We start from the raw sequence: 20547 nt of genomic DNA, 5'->3' as shown, positions 1-20547 counted from the left end.
GGGGGTCAGAGACCCACTTGAGGAGGCAGTCTGTCCCTTAGCAGAGCTTGAGCACTGTGGTGGTAGGTCTGCTGGTCTCTTCAGAGCCAGCAGGCAGGAATGTTTAAGTCTGCTGAAACTGTGCCCACAGCTGCCCCTTCTCCCAGGTGCTCTTTTCCAGGGAGATGGGAGTTTAATCTGTAAGCCCCACTGCCTTTCCTTCAGAGATGCCCTGCCCAGTGAGGAGGAATCTAGAGAGGCAGTCTGGCCATAGCCGCTTTGCCATGCTGTGGTGAATTCTGCCCAGTCCAGACCTCCCTGGCGGAGAGAGAGAGACTGCCAAAAAAAGTTTAAAGCACTGTTAGGGGAAGTCTGCCTACTCAAGCTTCAGTAATGGTGGATGTCCCTCCCCTACTGCAAGCTCAGTAGTCCCAGGCCAACTTCAGACTGCTGTGCTGCCAGTAAGAATTTCAAGCCAGAGGTTCTTAGCTTGCTAGGCTCCATGGGAGTGGGACCCGCTGAGTGAGACCACTTGGCTCCCTGCCTTCAGCCCCCTTTCCAGGGGAGTGAATGGTTCTGTCTTGTGGGGCTTCCAGCTGCCACTGGGGTATGAAAAAACTCCTGCAGCTAGCTTGGCGTCTGCCCAAACAGCTGCCCAGTTTTGTGCTTGAAACCCAGGGCCCTGTTGGTGTAGGCACATGAGGGAATCTCCTGATCTGCAGATTGCAAAAACCATGGGAAAAGCATAGTATCCAGGCCAGGTAGCACAGTCCCTCATGGCTTCCTTTGGCTATGGGAGGGAGGTCTCCCAGCTCCTTGCACTTCTGGGTAAGGCAGTGCCCCACTTGGCTTCTGCCTGCCCTCCGTGGGCTGCACCCACTGCCTAACTAGTACCAATGAGATGAACTGGGTACCTCCATTGGAAATGCAGAAATCACCTGCCTTCTGCATTGGTCTTGCTGGGAGCTGCAGACCGCAGCTATTCCTATTCGGCCATCTTGCCAGATCCCACCAAGTTTTTAAGATTCGATTTTGTTGGCAAGTCTTGAAATGTTTCTAAAACTTTGTTTTGTATCACAGCTGATGAAAAACGTGAAGGAACTGTAGCTGAAGCCCATGGTTTTGCAGAAACTAGGCTGTAATACTAAAATGAGGCTGTCTCAGGGATCAGTAATTCTTTGCTGTGAAGGGCTGGACGTAAATGTTTTGTGGGCCATAATGTCTGCCACTGTGGCTTGAAAGCAGCCCTAGAAAACACTAAATGAATGGGTGTGGCTGTGCTTCAGTAAAACTTTATTTCCAATAAAAATCATGTACTGGGTTGGATTTGGTCTTAAGGCTGTAATTTTCTGACTCCTGCTCTAATCAATGAGACATTAACCTGTTCACATATTAGGAAAGAGTACAGAAAAGTGGGGAGAAAGAGGAGGCGGGAGATAGAGAGGGATGGGGAGAGAGATTGCTAAAAAAAAGTTTAAAATTAGTAGCCTGGGCATAGCTACAAAAATATTAAAAACTTAGCTGGGCATGGTGGCATGCTCCTGTAGTCCTAGCTATTCCGAAGGCTGAGGAGGGAGGTTCACTTGAGCCCAGGAGTTCAAGGATGCAGTGAGCTATGATCAGGCCACTGCGCTCCAGCCTGGGCCACAGAGTGAATGTCCATCTGAAAAAAAAAAAGAAAAAAGAAAAAAAACCCCTTAGTTATCACTGGGAGGGCTTCACTACCTAAGACAGTGGTTTCCAAATCTGGTCATTTGGAAGCACCCAGGAAGCCTATTCATGATAGATTTTCAAACCCAGTGAGACTCCCTGATTTAAAAATCAAGAGACTTAAAAATCCACAAAACTGTTAGACTAAGAGAAAGAAATAGGAAAATGAGGTAACATAGACTAATTCTCATTAGGGAAATGGCGAGGTCTCAGGTCCAGAGTGCATGCATTCTATTTTCACTCTTGAGTTGGGGCAGAGAGCTGAGTTCTAATCTTGGCTTTGGCACTGACCACTGCCTGACCTTGAAGAAGTCACTTAGCTTCTCTGGGCTGACGTTTCCTCATCTGTAACATCTTTTCCAGCATCAAGTTCTATAAAACACAGTTCTATAAAAACACAGATCTATCACAGTAGATTCTGGGAAATTCTCATCTTTTGTCCCCTCTCTTATGAAATTAAACCTAGTGTTTAAGAGTGAGAGACAAGCACAGATTAGGGCATTTAATTGCACTTTGGCAGAATTTTCACAGAAATGCAAAAGCAGAACTAGGACAAAATCCTGAAGGGCATGCAGTTGAGAAAAAGAGTTACTTTACTCCTCAGGATTTTTTTGATGAAATAATTTTCATTGATCCCTCTAGATTAAATTAGCAATCGTAATTTTCCCAGATCATTTCGTTGGTCTTCTGGGCTACTTTACCATGAGCACCCCTTCAATTTGCCAACTGTTTAAAGATACCAGCTCACAATAACAAAAAGTTGGAGTGAAGGCAGGCTGGCCAGAGGCTCCACGAGGTGATGCAGTTGACTCTATGGGAGAGGAATTCACTATTTAATTTGTTTTTAGAGACAAGTTTGCCCAAGCTGGACTGCAGTGGTGTGATCATAGCTCACTGCAGCCTCTAAATCCTGGGCTCAATTAGATCCTCCTGCTTCAGCCTCCTGAGTAGTTAGTAGTTGGGACTACAGGCATGGACCACCACACTCAGCTAATTTTTTAAAATTTTAATTGTTATATTTTTAGTGACAGGGTCTCTCTAGGTTGCCCAGGCTGGTCTCAAACTCCAGGCCTCAAGTGATTCCCCTGCAGTTGTGAGCCAGTGTGCCTGGCCTAGCACAGGAATTAAAAAAGCATGGCAGAGTTTCTGCCCTTTAGGAAGAATGACTTCTATGTTTTTAATACAGCAATCTATATTAATTTTTATTTTCATGCTTTTAATAATCTGTATTATAGGAAGGAATGGGGGCCAGTTATTTTCAGAGCTAGAAGCAGCATATGTACAAAACTCACTACAATCCCTTATTTTGTGCTATTTAAAAATTCCAAGAAAGGTTGTGTGCAGCAGTCTCGTCTGTGTTCAGCCTCTCGGCCTCACTGTGTACACTTGTACACCATATACGTCACCATTTCACAACATGCGGTTTGCAATCTCTTGCATTTAACTCTTAACCACTGTTTTCAAAGTGTTGTATTCAGGAGTAATGCATCATACTAACTTTTGCCCTTCTATGAATTAGAAATAACTTCCTGGAACTACTGTGGATTCTAATCCAGGAATTGAAATAGCCAAAATGAATGTCCACATTTAAACCATCCACAAAGAACATTGAATTAAAGCTCCCTTCTGACCACCGTCAATTCTACAATAATGCAACATGTATGTTCCTAGAAATCACTGCCCGAGGCAAAGCTGCACAATGAAAATCCCAGAGCTTCTGGGAAAAATGAGACTAGGGACACAATCTCCCAAAATGTAATGAATTTCACACTGAAAAGAAAAATCCAATAAAAACAGCAGTTACAAAAACGCTAACTAGTTAGGAAATGTATAAATACCAAAATAGGGCAAGTTACCCTGAAAAACATCTAAGGCACGCCTGTGGTTGTGGGCATCAGAAGGATAGCAGCTCTTGGCTTATTGTAAAGAGGAGAAAGGTGATCTGATGTTAGGTGGAAACATGTAACTCCAGATATGACAGAGTGCAACCAATCACAGGTGCAGTGAAGTGAGGTGCTGGAGATGTCTGAAGTGCAGGTGTGTTGTGTTTCCTTATGCAGCTCAGGTCAGTTCAGTTCTCTCCATTCACCTAATGCTTCTTGCACACCAAACAGCACACAAGCAATGTGGAAAGTGCGTTATGCTCAAATTTTTCTCTAGTATGGTGGGTCCCCAATCTTTTTGGTGCCAGGGGCCGGTTTTGAGGAAGACAGTTTTTCCACAGACTGGCAGGGGGCTGGGGGGATGGTTTTGGAATGAAACTGTTCCATCTCAGATCATCAGATATTAGTTAGATTCACATAAGGAGCGCTCAATCTAGATGGCGTACATGTGTAGTTCACAGTAGGGTTCGCGCTCCTGGGAGAATCTAATGCTGCTGCTAATCTGAAAGAGGCGGAACCCAGCTGGTAATGCTGGCCGGCTGCTCACCTCCTGCTGTGCAGCCAGGTTAACAGGCCATGGACTGGTACTAGTCCATGGCCCGGGGGTTGGGGACCATTGCTATAATACATCAGTTGCATTCAAAGAAATATGAGTTATCAAAGCAAGTGCTACAAACTGTGGTAACCTGGGACCAAGTGGAACGCTGTAAGTTTTCTATCCATCAGTGACATTCCAGTGAAGTTTCAAAAAATGTTGACACACGCAGAAGTCAGCTGGCTCAAAACTAAAAACAAAGCGTATGACTGTATCGGGTATTTATGGAAGAGATTATTTTCCTCTACTTGTTCATCTTGTGGTAAAGTTGTGGAAGTTTCTGTTATCACTGATTAAATAGTTCCCAAACTGAAGGCAAGGCTCTAGAAACCAAAAAGATTAAATTCCACTTTTGTTTCTTCAAGGATTGGCTAAAGACACTGTCAGGACTGAGTATTTAAAATGTGTTTGCAACAGAGACACACGATTGGGACAGAGGAACAGGATTCATCTTGTGAGTCATCAAAGTGCTTTATTTTGTAAAGCCCGGCTCATGACTGGAGTGTATTGTTAGCACTAGGAGATAATAGGGCAAACGTCCTCACTCTGTCCAAATAGTTTATCAACAGAAATAAATGACAGAGACTGTTATAGACAAAAATAATAGCATTTTGTAAACTTCTAAAAGCATATACAGATTGGCCACCAAGGAAATAGTCAAATAACGTATGTGTACCTTATCTTTACTTCAGGGTCTCATGGTTATAGTCTCGGGTCAAACCACAGTAGAACTTAAGGACACAAAAACTGATCTGATGCCAGAATTAGTGGTGCAGGGAAAAACCAAATCACAGTATGGATTACTTTAAATAATAAAATATGAATTTGTACACTATGTTACAGTGATGTTAACATTGTCTGCTGAGGATAACAAATCTATGTAAAATCAGTAGACAGTATAGGGAGGGCATGATCGTTGGCTTTCAAAGACTCTGAACTAGATCCACATTCACTGGGCACAGCTGCCATCTGGATAGCCCTGAAGTAAAGTTCCTGGAAAAGGCAGTACGGCAGGGAGATCTGTTGAGTTGCGATTAATAATTAAAGGGAAGACTTTTTTTTCATCTTTTCTGAAACTGCCCATAAAAATCGTATCATGTTTTAAACAAGGAGTTTCAAAGGCACCCCTTTAGCGCAGCGTCGTGTAAGTTGATAACCTATTCTAAGCAAGACTAATATTTAAGCTCAATGCCTTTTGGAAAATGCAGGAGAGTTGGTAGATACATGATCTAGGTTGGAAATTTATAACATGATTAAAAACAATCAGCACAGTTTGGGGCAATGAACTTACATAAACCAGATTGGGGTGAACTCTTTCTAAAAAAATCATTAGGTTGATAAATGTACATTTGGAGTAGGAAAAAATCCTTTTCCCTTTATTGTGAAAGACTGTCTACCATGTACTTTGAATAAAACACTCACGTAAAAACATGACTGCAAGATACGTCTCAAAACATGACAAGCATTATTTCACCTACACTGTGACTTTACATGTAAACTTCAAAAATCACATGCTATACATCAAATTTTTAGATTCAAAAGATATCCCTGTTTTCCTAATAATGTAAACAGTAAAACGGAGGGTTTCAGTTAAAGGGACAATTCTTAACACAATCCCATTGGTCAAACATGAACATCTCATAATTCAGATCTGTATTCAGTAACAGGAGAATTGAGAGTTTTGACGCTTTGCTGGTTTCCCCACAGTGGGAGATGTAGATACCATTGCCCCAAACTATGCACTTTTCAGGTAAGCTTTACTTTTATTTTGTAGCATTAATTCCTATATTGCAACTTAACGGTGTAACAATGAAGGCTCCAGGCAAGAAAAAAGAAGCAGTTTTCCTGGACATATTGGCCAAGGTGAAAAATGGATAGGCAATCAGTGGGGCATCAGCTGCTTGTTGGGGGAGGGGTGGGAGCTCTGGACACGGGGGTTTCTGACAAGGCTGGGGACAGAACCCTGAACCAGTACACATGGAGACGCCAGCATTCTTCCGTCCGGTGCTGGGAGCTCAGGTTACCAGTGTTAGGGAGTGTCTGCGTGCAGGTAGAAGTGGAACATTCGCTGTAGGTTTTTTCCTTGGAATCATCATATTATTATAATCATCATTATTATCAATACTGTCTCACAGCTTTCAACTCAAAAAAAAAAAAAAAACTGATCCACAGTTTGTTGTGTGATGCCAACATGGGTGCCTGACATGCACTTCCTTCTCCCCTCCCCGACATGTGTGTTCATCCATTCACTCATTCATTCGGCCACAGCTGGAATCAAAGGGTTTTTGCTGGGACACATTCTGATCAAAGTGGATCAGTTTTCATTAACAACTTTAAAATGCACACGCGCGCGCACACTCACCCCACCCCCCAAACACACATACAAAGTCAGAAATAGCTAGAACGATGCTGGGAAAATCAGGTAGCTGTAAAGCGAGTAGCCCCCCCAAATCAGTCATCTTGGCCTGAAGATGTAAACAAGGAGGTTTGCTTCCTGCAAGATGAGTACTTCACCGAGTTTGGTTTTCATTTTTCCTACACCGAAGCCACCTCTGTCCATCCCGTGTTCACGTCCGCCCGAGGCTGCGCAGGAGGTTACGTCAAGATGTGGCCAATAAAGTCCAAAAAGCGCTTTGAATACTGTTCCGGGTTCACGGTGGAGATCTCCGCGCCAGCCTGGGCAGTTTTGAAAAAAGGACATATTCATATGATGTTTATGATTTCCCCAAATTACTACTCAGTATCTACAGCGATTTCCAATGGTAGCTGAATATACAGCAAGTAATTTTCAAATCTATGCAAGCTTTAAAAATCATCACTCAAAATACCTTGGTGCTCGTGGCTGAATAATCGAGGTTCTTACGAATCTGTGTCTGCACATGAGACAAAGGGCGACAGGAAAACCAGATGCTACCACGCATGTCAGGGCTGTTGCAACTCACAAAAAAATCAACGTGGCCGCATTTGGGATGTTCCTCTCAAACAAACAGTGGAATTGTTCAGAAGCCACGGAAACAATACTTAAGGCGGCAGCCTGGAGCCAGCCTGAGAACGACATCAACATTTGGCGAGGGAAACCTTAATGATAACGGCTTAGGACTGCGTCATTTCTTCAGGACCCCCTTGGTTTCTGACAGAGGCACCCAGCTCAGTGTTCTAACATGAGGGCCAACAACCACACTCACAGGTTCTGGGACAGCAGCCCCCAGCCCATTCCCTGCACCGTACTCAGGTGAGGCGCAACACTGCTGGCTGCATCTCACCCACGGGGGAAGGAGCTGGCTTCCCTTGGCAGCAGCGCACAGGGGTGCCACTCTTCCTCCCTGGACATAGCCCTGCAGAGAGAACAAGCAAGCCTGGCCCCTTGCAGAAGCTCAGTGGGGGATTTTCCATTATGAGATGCAGGGTGCAGGCCAGCACACTCCAGGGAGTCACTGGCCAGTTTCCTGAACTGCAAAGGGCAAGATCTGAGTTTTGCTGAGTGAGCAGGTGCTGTTTTTAGACACCCATGTTCACGGGGGAACTTGTAATTCCCAGGCCTGGGCTGCTGGGGTACTCCATGGAGAAGCCCGGACAGCAGCTTGACATACATAGCATTCCTTTGCTACGAGTAAGGTTTTGTTCTTGCAAACTGCCTGTGATTGTATGCCATGTGGCACATAATGGAGGCGAACTGGTGACTTACTGGAGAGATGAATGTGGAGCCACACTGGGTAGGACACACTCCAATTTCACAGGATGTGTATGTAATACGGAAACAGACATTTACAAAGCATTTGTCCAGACAGCTCATGTATCTCTAGCAAAACCCCATCAGCAAGGCAGTAGGATCTCTGTATGAGCTGAAGGAACAGAAGCTCAAGTGTCCCCTTGAGGTCACACAAGTGAGAAGGGTCACAGGGGGATTCATCCCAGTTCTCATTTCTACACACCATGGTTTTCAACCAGAGGTGACCATCAGAATAACCGTGGGGGCTCCTGAACTGGCCTCAGAATGAGCGAATGGGTGGTGCACCTGGTACAGACGATGTTTAAAAAGGCTACTCAGAAGTTTCTGTTGGGTGGAAGCCACCATGCACTCTGTCTTACTGACATGCTCAGGGGCGGTGAGGTCTTGCTCTGCACACAGCAGGACCATAGCTATTGACAGTGTGACTGAAATATTTCTTTGGCAAACAGAATATGGTGTTAGCCTGATTTCCATTTTAAAATAGAAAAAAAGAGGTTTCAAGTGAGTTTTTGGTTCTGGTAAATCTTGGCTAGCTCTATACAGTCTGTGGGAGGCACCTCCCCTTCCAGGGCCAACAAGCCAGGGCACACATTCGTCTGTGTAGGGTGGGTTCTACATCTGCAAGACCAAGATGGCGCCCTACAACACAAGCTTGAAACTCAGCGAGTTGTAAAGTTCAGCCAGGCAGGAGGGGTTGGGTCCTGGGGAGGAATCCCATCTCTAACACTTCCTAGTATGAGACCCTGGCACGTTACTCCTGAAGCTGTCCTCCTCAGTTTCTCTAACTGACAAAAGCAGGTGTCCTGGTATCTCTTTCATAGGCTTCTCATGGGGGATTCAACAGCTTAATATATGGCCAGAGCAGTGATAATTCCCATTAAGCACATTAGAGGTGAGTAATTAATATTATGCAACTTGGATCTTGCACTCAAAAGATTTCTGTAGTGGAAAAAGTACAACTCACTGTGAGAAAAGAAATAGGATCCTGTATATTTTGGAAGTGTCTTAAGCAGACAATCGTGCATCGATTTTAACATTTCATGCTACAATACTCAACTATCTTCTTTAGCACTTTTATCTCTGGAACGTTTTTCAAACAGAAAAGAATCTGTATGACATCCTAGTGATGCGCATGCCTGTTAGTGTCCCCCGGTGTAAAAAGAAGAGATATTCGTGTTTAAGTGACTCGTGGAAAGCCACAGGGAGCTGTGGTCAGAGCAGGGGTGAGCAGGAGCATTTGTGGGTTCTGCGTCTTATGCTCACAACACGACTCCCACAGGGCACAAGCGTCACTAAAAGGCTTTCATGGCTCAGTAGAAAGCTGAGTGGCAGAAAGGAGTGGTCCCTGCATTACAAGCCATTCGGAGGAGCCAGGAGAGAGAGAAAAACGAAACAGATACTCACGCCATGTTTAACAGTTTTTGCAGCATGGGCAGCTTTCTTTTTTGCATCATAATGAGTAAGGATGTCAATAATCGCCATGAAGTACACCTCCTTCCTAGGTGAGTCTGCAGAGAGATGAGAGTAATGACTGTGGGACATGTGCCAACACGGGGCCACATCGCTGCTGAGGGAGGGAAAGAGAAGTGAGCTGGAGGGAGGGGATTCGGCAGGAGGCAGATGGAAGGAGTCTAAAGACAAACTCCATACCGCTCCTGCGTTTCCTGACTAGACAGACACCTTGCCTCTCTGATCCAGTCCTCCTCCAATTAAAAAGAAACAACAACAACAAAAAACAGCATCAGAACACCTGGGTATTTAAAATAGCATATTTCTTCATACCAAAAACAATTACACAATCATTAGAGAAAATGCAGATTAACAGAAGACTCAGTTCCACCCCTGGACCTCCACTGTTGACACCCGGGTGTTACGATGCTGTTTTTCGTTGTTGTTATTGCTTCTTTGTAAATTGGAGGGGGACTGGGTCATACAGGCAAGCTCTCTGTTTTAGTAAGGATACGGATGGAGGGGTATAGAGTTTGTCTGCTATTTAAAAAGACTCTATAAGGCTGGGTGTAGTGGCTCATGCCTGTAATCCCAGCACTTTGGGAGGCCAAGGTGGGTGGATCACGAGGTCAGGAGTTCCAGACCAGCCTGGCCAACATGGTGAAACCCCATGTCTACTAAAAATACAAAAATTAGCTGGGTGTGGTGGTGCGTGCCTGTAATCCCAGCTATTCGGGAGGCTGAGGCACAAGAATCGCTTGAACCCAGGAGGCAGAAGTTGCAGTGAGTCAAGATTGCGCCACTGCACTCCAGCCTGGCAACAGAGCAAGGCTCCGTCTCAAAAACAAACAAAACCTCCAAATACCCTATAAAACAAGTACAGTTATGCTCATTAATCCTTTTCTACCATTTGATGTACTGTTCATAATTCTCACTGGAGACAGTATCAGAACTGGATAAAGGCATACATCCCTCCAATGTCTATTTTCTATCCGTTTCCAAAAATATGAACAGTAAGAAAAGTACATTTGACTGTATCTAATTTTCTGTGTTGAAGAAAACATTTTGGTGAGCAAAGCAGAAAAAAGCAGAACTCGATCCCTTGGCTGATAAGCCATTTGGGATTAAAAAACAACTAACGAGCCACACTTTTTATTATTCAAAAAACAAGAGGCTGTTTTTATCCTATCACTAAAATGTTTTGGTTTTGTCATGGATAAGTTGCTCAGGTAGGATACAATACTTAAATAACTCGAAGACCCAGTCACCTGGATACTGTGGATGAAGGTTTATCTGACTCTAGGGAAGAGGACCTGTGTTCCATGGGGAGGATGGCAGAGTCGGACGCAGCAGCAAATCAGACTCCCACCCCACACACGGGGCCCAGCCTCATACCTGAGAGGGACAGGGATGTGGTGATGACAACCTAAGGGTCACAGGGGCCCGTATGTGCGCCGAGCTTAGATTCACGATGCTTTTGACTCAGATAAGATAACTAGGCAAAAATGCATTAATATTGTAAAGCATTTCTAACGTCATCTGTAAATGCATGTGTACATCGGTACACGTGTGGTGTAAGTGCATATGTGCATGCACACGTGTATTGTATGCATGTTTATGCACATGTGTTGTATATAGGTACATGTGTGTTGTATGCCACTGTATACATGTGTATGTGCATATGTACGTGTTGTACGCCAGTGTATGCATGTGCATATGTACATGTGTGCTGTAGGTGTGTATACATGTGCATATGTACGTGTGTTGTAGGTGTATGCATGTGCATGTGCATATGTACGTGTTGTATGCCAGTGTGTATACATGTGTATGTGCATATGTACGTATGTTGTATACCAGTGTGTATGCATGTGCATGTGTACGTGTGTTGGTGTGTATGCATGTGCATGTGTGCGTGTGTGCTGTATGCCAGTGTGTATACATGTGCATGTGTACGTGTGTTGGTGTGTATGCATGTGCATGTGTGCGTGTGTGCTGTATGCCAGTGTGTATACATGTGCATGTGTACGTGTGTGTGCATGTGTATACATGTGCATGTGCATATGTACGTGTGTTGGTGTGTATGCATGTGCATGTATACGTGTGTGTAGGTGTGTATACGTGTACATGTGCATGTGTACGTGGGTTGGTGTGTATGCATGTGCATGTGTGCGTGTGTGCTGTATGCCAGTGTGTATACATGTGCATGTGTACGTGTGTTGGTGTGTATGCATGTGCATGTGTGCTGTATGCCAGTGTGTATACATGTGCATGTGTACGTGTGTGTTGGTGTGTATACATGTGCATGTGCATATGTACGTGTGTTGGTGTGTATGCATGTGCATGTGTGCGTGTGTGCTGTATGCCAGTGTGTATACATGTGCATGTGTACGTGTGTGTGCATGTGTATACATGTGTATGTGCAGATGTGCGTGTTGTACGCATGTGTATACATGTGCATGTGCATATGTACGTGTGTTGGTGTGTATGCATGTGCATGTATACGTGTGTGTAGGTGTGTATACGTGTGCATGTGCATATGTGCGTGTTGTATGCCAGTGTGTATACATGTGCATGTGTGTATACTGTAGGTGTGTATACATGTGCATATGTACATGTGTGTTGTAGGTGTGTATACATGTGCATGTGTGTGTGTGTTGTAGGTGTGTATACATGTGCGTGTGCATATGTACGTGTGTGTTGTAGGTATGTATACGTGTTGTATGAAGTAGTCTGTGGTTTTGCTCTATTCCCTCAACATCACAGAAGTCAAAGGCTCACTCACCTTGTGTTTCAGCACCGAGATCATGGTTACCTTTAACATGCTCTTGTCCCCAGATCCATTTCTTTGGAGTTTGGAGAATGAGTGCTGCCAGGCAGCACCCTTGTAACTGGGGTCACGAATACTGGTAAATAACAAGGCCAAAGTCAAACCACCTCACGTGCAAATAGAGGCCACAGTAATCAAACTTACTTTCATGGCACTTAATTCCATAGACGTCGATGTTTGGATCGAACTCCCCGGGCGCCAGGGGTGGTGAGCTGTTCAGTGTATTCCCAGGGCTATCTGGGGGGGTCCCCACCGGGTGGGTGCCATCGCTCTCACCCTCCTCCTCCCCGTCGTTCTCCTCACACTCCACCTCCTCCTGTTCGGCTCTCTCCACGTCGTGAATTCCCACCAGCAGGCTGTAGTCCATGAGCTTCAGCTGGGACAGAAACTGGGGACAGAGGTGACAGTCAGTCAGCCACACCTTAAACATAAAAGCCAACATTTAAAGGAGACAAGCTCGGGTGACACTCGGAGGGAAAGCTGCAGGGTGGGGCAGCAGAGGCGCCAGGAGCCTCCTTTATGATGATCTTACACTCCTGGGCTGTTTATCTGAAGTGTAGCCTCACACTTCAGGCTGGCTCAAAGCCCAGAGTATTTTCCCTAGAATCCCGCATGGATGTGGAAAGGCGTGTGTCTATCACAGGGTGGCTGGATTTCACTAAAGAGAAGGGAGCACGACCAGCCAGATCCAGAAAGAGACTCGGAAAGAGCAAGTTCCTCCCAACGATTAAGACTGGTTACTGAGGAAACCCAGGCACCTCCTAAGCAGCTCCCAGCAGTGTCTCCTGCTGTGGTTCGGGAAAGCACCTTGGAATTCAGCATGCTCTCTGGAGGCGATCGTTATGCTGTGGCAAGTAAGTAAAAGCAAAGGCACTGTGTCCACATCTGGTGAGTAATGCGGTCCGGTCGGGGTTTGCTTTCCATGAGGCAGGGCACACCCAGGATTCCAGCCGTGGCTAGAACGTAATGTGGGGCAAGACCCAGCTCTGTGTGTTTGGCTACTCGTCTGCCCAGTTCTTTTTTGACTTTTAAGATCACGATTCTTTTTGTTTCTCTTATTTGAGACCTTCAGCACAATGTTCCAATATTGCCATAAAACGTGGACGGTTGTGCTGAGTGCAAACAGCGGGCTCGACCCACCCAGCTCCCTGACCCCCAGTTGCTGGCTCTGCACAGGGTCCTGTTCCCCTCTGACCTTGGGCTCAGGGTCCGAGAAGGTTCACGGTCCTGGCTCTGGAAGGACTCAGAACCACCTCGCTAGGGAATGCACACTGGCTGAGCTGCCTCTGGGCTACGCTGATAGAATTTAAGAAGCAAATGTCCTCATGCAAAGGGCAAGCAGATGAAATTATAGGTCTTGAAGTTTTGGCTAAAGATGAAATCAATTTGCTGAGCCCCGCAGAGCCATTTCTCTTGAGCCTGCTGGGACCCAGCAGTTCTGTCTCGAAACTGAAAGAGAAGCCCTGATTCCTTACAGATAAGGAGGAGAGGACCCCTGGGCAAAGGTCCGTCCCACTCTCCGACTGGTTCCACTGCCTGCAGTTCTCCAGCCGGCACCCTGCGCGGCCCCGCAAACCTGCCAGAGCTCCCACTTGGCTGCCTTCCCACCAGGAATCCCCCGGGGCCACTATACATTCTCCATCTGTTTCAAGCTCAGAAAAGAAAAATCACACAAATCTTCCATTCAGATATTTAAGCAAAGTAGGAAAACCTGTTTGTTTAAAAATAGACAGAGGCAAACCCCTCGTGGAAACAACAAGGGGCTCCTGTGTTCAGCTTTCTGGACCCCAGAGAGGAGAGGAAGCCACTGCTCATTGCCCTGGCCTTTCCCCAAACTCCCCCATTACATCAAACACGAGAACTGACTTTTCACCTGCACCCCCCTCTGCCAGACTTCCTTTCCAGCAGTCAGAGACTGCACATCCTCCCCTAGCATCTTGGCAGCTGCCAGGCTCTGGGGGTGCACCTGGCCAGGATCACCTGTCGGGAATCGTGTTTGTGGGGGTGCCTGTGGGGGAGAACTCCGTAACATGAGGCTCACTTGAGTCCTTCACCAGCACGGTGAAGCCAGCCAGGTAGCTGGGTCTTGGGCACTAGCTCTGCACACATGGGCCTGTGGATGTGGAAGAGAACTGGGCACTCCGGGGTACAGAAACAGGTGACAAGATCCAAGGCATGTGTGAGACAGCAGCCAGGCCCAGCAGCTGGACAAGAGCCCAAGGATTCAAATCCAAGGAGGGTCTGAATCCAGGGCCTATTCTAAGCCCACGTTCCCTGCTCTTTATCAGCCACCTCTGGAGGCTACCTTAAAGCAGCTTTCCTCCATCCTTCTCTTCGCAACCCGAGGAGGCAGGTAATGAGTTAAACAAAATCAGCTGGCATCGGAGTAGGCCCTCCACCTGTGACTCAGCGCTGTGGGTCTCCGGAGGGTTGGGTGGCCAGCAGCATGCCTGGCACTGCTGTGATCATGAAACCTGTTTCCCCGTCAGAATGCCCTGTGGGCCTCGGGTTTCGGAAGCCTATTTGGAAAATATTGCATTAGAAGTACCCAGTCGTGCTTTCCAACCCTTGAGGGGTACGACGGGGAGGTGCTCATGGTAGCCCCACTTCTCCTGGACCTGTTGTTCCAGGGCCTTTGGGCTCCTGGAGGACTGGGCCAGGGTCTTCTTTGCCACCTCCACTGTCCCTCCCAAGCTTAGCCTGGTGCCTGGCTCTGCTCCCTGTATCTAGGGCTTCTCACCTCACTCCTGGAAGCCTCTCTAGGGGTCAGGGGGAGGGCACTGCTGGAAGCACCAGGCTCCAGATGGCAGCATCTGCTCCCAGCGTGGGTAGAGGGTGTGTAGGGACGGAGCCAGCCTCGGCCCTGCTAAGCTGGAGCGGTCACAGGGAAAAGGGCCCCTCCTGCCCATCCCTGCTCCCTCTGGGTGCTTGGAAGGTCCCTATGAAGTGGTAAAGGCTTACTGGTGACTCAACCTCCCTTCCAGTCCTCTGCAAAGCACAGCAGTTTTCAGAATGTGAACCTGATCACATCCTGTCCTGCTTAAGACATTCCTGTGGTGCCACGTTTCCCACAGGCACAAACCTCTCAAGGCCCAGACAGGCCCCATCCCCAGCTGGAGCCCACTTGAACCCTGCTCTGGCTCCTTTCCGGACTTCTCCCCTGCCGGCAGGTACTTCTTCCTGCGCCTTCAGGTCTCAGCTGCAGGACACCACGCAGGGCAGCACAGCCCCGGAGTCTGGGTATTTAGGGCACCGCATGCTCCTCCCCAGTGACACAACGGCCCTCCCATTCATTTTGTTGGAGTATTTGATCAACTTCTCTCTTAAGCAGGGCAGCTCCACAAGAACTCTCTGGTTTTGGCTTCCACTGCATTCCTGACTCCCAGCAGACAAAGGGCTCAGGAAAGTATTCAGCACTTGTTGGACAAGTGAATGGGATGCCTGCTGCTGCTTCCCTACCCATCCCCCCAACTGTCCCTAATTCTCCCCGACCTGCTTCCACCAGGACATAAAACCAAAGCCAAATACCAAGAACAAAAGCAACAACAGAAAACCTCAGTCTGAGACTGCGAGAGGCAACACCTTTGGGAGGGAAGCCCATGGCGACCGTTTAAGACTCTTCCCTGAACAGGGAAGGGAGGTCTACTGGTTGACCTTCAAATGCACGTTCAAGTGTGCTTTATTTACAGCAGTCAGGGCTGTCTGTGATTAATTTTCCAAAGGGCAGAGAGGCGATGGGACAACTGGGACTGGCCAGCTGCACTTACCAGGGTGAGCCTCCAGGCCTCAGTCTCCCCCGGCACCCCATCTGAGATGCTCACCAGGCCGGGCAGCCCAGAGAAATTTTCCTGGGCCGCAGACCTGTTGTCAGACCGCTTATTCTTGTCTTGCAGTGAGGAAGAAATAAAGGTGCAGTCAGCACAACACATGAAACCATCGGTGCAATGAAAGATGCATCTCTAGGTAAGAAGCTGTTCTGAAGCACCCAAGACTGAGAAAATTGCAGTCTCCATGGGTATTACACATTTTGTTTTTGACATGGGGTCTTGCTCTGCTGCCCAGGGTGGAGTACAGTGGTGTAACCACAGATCCCAGTGGCCTTGACCTCCCAGGCTCAGGTGATCCTCCTATCTTGGCCTCCTAATGTGCTGGGATTATTCATGCTTTCAAATCTCTGAGACTGAGGCAGAAGTGGAAAAATACCAAGTATAGCACAGTGGTTAAAAGGACAGGTTAGGCTGACAAGGGAGTCCCCTTCAAGAAACAGGATCAGCTGTGGAGCTGGGCGAGTAAGCCTTGTTCGGTCTCACTAGCTCCATGCTTGATGAGTTTGCCTCTGGGATCCTCAGTCCTTCTGACTTTAAAAGGAGACAATGCCACTTGCCCCACAGGGGTGTGGAAGGATTAAGACAATGAAGCTGAGACAAAAAATGTGGTGCCTTGCACACAATAATGGAAGCTGTTCTTTATAACTGTCAATGTTGTTTTGATTATAGGTCTTTTTTTAACATCAAGTTTCAAATTTAAACAGGTTCCAGTTTGTGACCAGTGGGGAAAAGCCCGTCAACTCCCGAGCTCTTATTTTCACATCCTTAATCACATTTCTTTATTTCTGAGACAGGATCTGGCTCTGTCACCCAGGCTGGAGTGCAGTGGTGTGATCATGGCTCACTGAAGCCTGAAACACTGGGACTTGAGGGACGCTCCTGTTTCAGCTTTCCTAGTAGCTGCGACCACAGGCAAGTACCACTGTGTCTGGCTAAGTTTTAAAATTTTCTGCAGAATGGGGGTCTCACTATGTTGCTCAGGCTGGTATCAAGCGATCACCCGGCCTCAAACTTTATTTTAAATCTGTTCTGAGGTAGAGTGAACGAAGTATGGCAATAAATCCGAGGTTTTCCTTAGGGAAAACTCCTGTGGGCCAGATAGTCAAGGGTGAAGAGAGAAGACAGAAAGGGGATGTGGGCTCCACTGTGGGGTCTGAGCCAGAGTTTCTGGCTCACTGCAGGACCACAGTTTATATTAGTTCTTTAAGAACGTAAGATTCTGAAATGTGAAGAATTTTCCTTTCTGACTTCTCAGAAATTACCTGCTAGGCCTCGGATCTGCCTCTTTTCCGGCCAGAATAGCCCGTCTCATGTAACTCCTTACTGGTTCCTCACTGTGACAAATCTTTGAGCCAGGATCTTCCTCAAGATCTTTCCGAGTCTAAGACTATCCTTCACAATGGTTTTAAATTGACTTTTTTACACTAACACACTGTGTCCTGCCAAATCAACATATTCTAACATACCTGTGAAGTAGAATGAAAATGCCAGTCAACTGTTTAACAGTTTATCTTACCACTTGTTAAAAATTATAATAATCCCCCCTTGGAGCAATTATCAGATAACAAAGTCTAAACTGTGCTCTCAAAAGCATTTTTAACCTTCGTTTATGTCAGAGTAGTTAAGGATTGTGCCCTCGGAGGGCCTGATGCCCCAGTCTGAATTTAGAAGCTTTGTGCCTTCGAGCAAATTACATAGTATCTCTGGGCTTGGCTTCCTCATTCATCAAACTAGGGTAGTGACAGGAACACTCTCACGGGGTGGAGAATGACAAGCGACAATGCCTGCATGGGAAGGACTTGGGCTCCATGTGCTCCACAAATGCTGGCTGCTGCCCGTCCCTGTACCGCCCTTTCACCCATCGCCATGGATGGGGGGCTGTAAACCTCAGCCAGCTGAAATGCCCTGTGGTGGGAAGCCACAGAGGGAGAACATGAGTCTGCATTGTGTGAGTCAATGAGGAGAGACATGATCAGAGTTGACAACAAATAGGGGAGAAGGAAAAAATGCTTGTCACTCCTCATCCACTAATTTGTGTGTGCGTGCAAAAAAAGACTCACCTGTGTTTAGTTATGTGCAAAGCTATGGGGATGAAAGTGTCCAGCATGGCATAGGAATAGAACAGGGCTTCAATTATAGAAAATCAACTAGAATCTGGGATGAAAATTGTTTTTCTTCACATGTAGATTTCTTGAGCTATAATACACTCAGATCTCCTACTTGAGGGATTAAACAGCCACAACAACAAAAACAACTGTACTGAAACACCAACAGGTCAGTCAGCCAACTTAGAAAGCATGCAACTGATGAAAAAATACAACTCGAGTAAATTCTAGCCTCATTATCAAGATCAGATGTCAAGCTACTTCACCATAATTACCTGCTTAAAAATTTAATGATGATTCTGCATGAATTTCAAAACCACAGACACTGTTACCAGCTACTGAGAATATTTTTAAAGAATGTTTTATACCCTGCCTCCATTTCAACAAAACAGCTAAGTGCTTGAGCCATGTATGGGCATTAAACTATCAAGTCCTCTAATCAATTGGTATTATTAGAGACAAAAGAGCTAAGAGGATCCTTCTGTAATTAAACTGTCAATTTGAACTGTTCCAGTTACATTATTTCTGGAGTCTAAATATTAAAGTGATATACTGCCAACAGAAACAATTTTTTTTCTTTTGGTAGGTCACAAATAACCGTAAGGGCTACTTACCAAAATTGCTAAAACAATATTCTTCTGAGTATCAATGATTTGCTGATTAAACAATAAAAATCCAAAAGAGTATGTTTACTGAAAGTACTTAATAATCAGATCAAATAGATCCCAAAGCAAGGGGGAAATGCTTGACTAATACATTTTATTAATAACCACTGACAACTGATGAAAACTAAACATTCCTTAATGAAAGACTGGAGGAAAATGTTACATGAGAAAAGCAAACTCTTCTTTTTGTTTGAAGTATAGGCCAAGCACAGTGGCTCATGCCTTTAATCCCAGCACTTTTGGAGGCTGAGGTGGGAGGATTGCTTGAGGCCAGGAGTTCAAGACCAGCCTGCACAACATAGCAAGACTCTGTCTCTACCAAAAAAAAAAAAAAATTCAAAAATTGGCCAGGCACCAGGGTGCAAGCCTGTAGCCCCCGCTACTATGGAGGCTGAGGTGGCAGGATTGCTTGAGCTGGGAGTTCAATGCTGCACTGAGCTATGCTGATGCCACTGTACTCAAGCCTGGCCAACAGAGCAAGACCTTGTCTCTAAAAACAATAATGGCAACAAAAAGTAGATGCCTATACCCTACACAGATAACATACAGGTTCTAATCCAAGTATGTACACCATAAAGGGTAAAAAAGTTACTAATTTATGATCTAAAAATTGGAACTATTTATAACTTGGTCAGAGTTTCTTACAATAAAAAGAGCTGTCAAGAAATTATACTGCTTCTGCCTTCATGGGAAATACAAATGTATGACATTCTGTGGCTTTAGTCATTTTCTTTTTCTGTTTTTTGTTTAATGACATGAAAAAAATTCTTCCCACAAAGCCTCTAAGTAGCAGATCTGTACTGGTGTGCCGGGAAGTGTTTCAAAGTTTTTTAAAAAAGTGTACACGAATGAAAGTAACAGCTAAGAAAAGCTTAAATTTTAATTCCCACTGCACTGTCTTATAACTCAACATTAACCTTTTTTCCTGGATTTATTTACAAAAGACTTAAAAGAGCAAATCCAATGGAAAAGCTGCAATGCCTTTATCATAAACTAAATGACAGGAAAAGGTACACTTTAAATGTTTAGAACAGTGTTTAAAAGCAAAACTCCATCATTATGGACTAAAGCCCCTTGGACGCCGTTTTATTTCTCTCCGCTGTCCCCCCATGACCTAGTGTCCCCAGCTGCCCCCGTTCTAGCCCCATGATGTGTAAGGGGGCCTCACGGGGCCTCATGACATGGTCTGTGATGACTGGTGGAGATAGGAAAGCATTAAGTGACCCAGCACTGACATGTGCTTTAGCGGGAAAAGTGCCAAGACTCTGATAGTGACTGAACATTTGTTTTTACGATGCTCTGCTGGTGGACACAGAGTCCAGTACTCCCCTGGCCCCTCCCAAAGTGGTTGGTGTGGGCAGGTCAGCCTTCCTGGGCCATCCCAATTCAGAACACAGGAGCCTGGGGCCGGGGATTCCCAGCACATGACAGCAGGTGCTTTCTTGTGTTTGGCGCCTAAATGAGAGCAATGCTAAACTGGCATGGTCTTGCTTTAAACCCTGTCACATGCGACGCCTTCACATCTGACTCTGATAACGTAGAGTATATATGTTTTCACCTTGGTTGCATATTTAAATAGATGGTTTTAAAAGCTCCTAAAAACTAACAGGGCTGGCACTTACACACTGGGGCTGGCCTCTACACTGACTGTTCTTACCTCAACATCCTTTTTCAGTTTTTCCAGGAAGACTTTCTTGTCGTTGTCATCAATATAAATCTTTTGGCCCTCATTAATGAAATCATTATCTTTCAGAGTGGGCAGTTCTTTGGCCTAAAA

At 45.9% G+C, this 20547-nt stretch overlaps 1 protein-coding gene across 3 annotated transcripts in view; it reads right to left on the bottom strand.

Moving 5' to 3' along the window:
* Positions 1–4619: 4619 nt before the first annotated feature.
* PIP4K2A (phosphatidylinositol-5-phosphate 4-kinase type 2 alpha) overlaps positions 4620–20547 on the bottom strand; it is a 175820-nt gene continuing 159892 nt past the window's right edge. For all 3 annotated transcript variants that reach the window (XM_064368359.1, XM_064368360.1, XM_021666145.2), the window contains exons 7-10: positions 20428–20541; positions 12318–12561; positions 9302–9405; positions 4620–6843 (exon numbers count right to left, since the gene is read on the bottom strand). In XM_064368359.1, coding sequence (XP_064224429.1) covers positions 6763–6843; positions 9302–9405; positions 12318–12561; positions 20428–20541 — 543 coding nt within the window. In that variant the 3' untranslated portion in view covers positions 4620–6762. The remainder of the gene's footprint in view (positions 6844–9301; positions 9406–12317; positions 12562–20427; positions 20542–20547) is intronic.

Source organism: Aotus nancymaae, unplaced genomic scaffold (genome assembly GCF_030222135.1).
Source record: "Aotus nancymaae isolate 86718 unplaced genomic scaffold, 86718_ANA_hifiasm-v0.15.2.pri h1tg000077l, whole genome shotgun sequence".
In the NCBI taxonomy this organism is placed as follows: domain Eukaryota; kingdom Metazoa; phylum Chordata; class Mammalia; order Primates; family Aotidae; genus Aotus; species Aotus nancymaae.
Note: the sequence above shows the minus strand (reverse complement) of the source record. Positions and strands in the feature narration are given on the sequence as shown.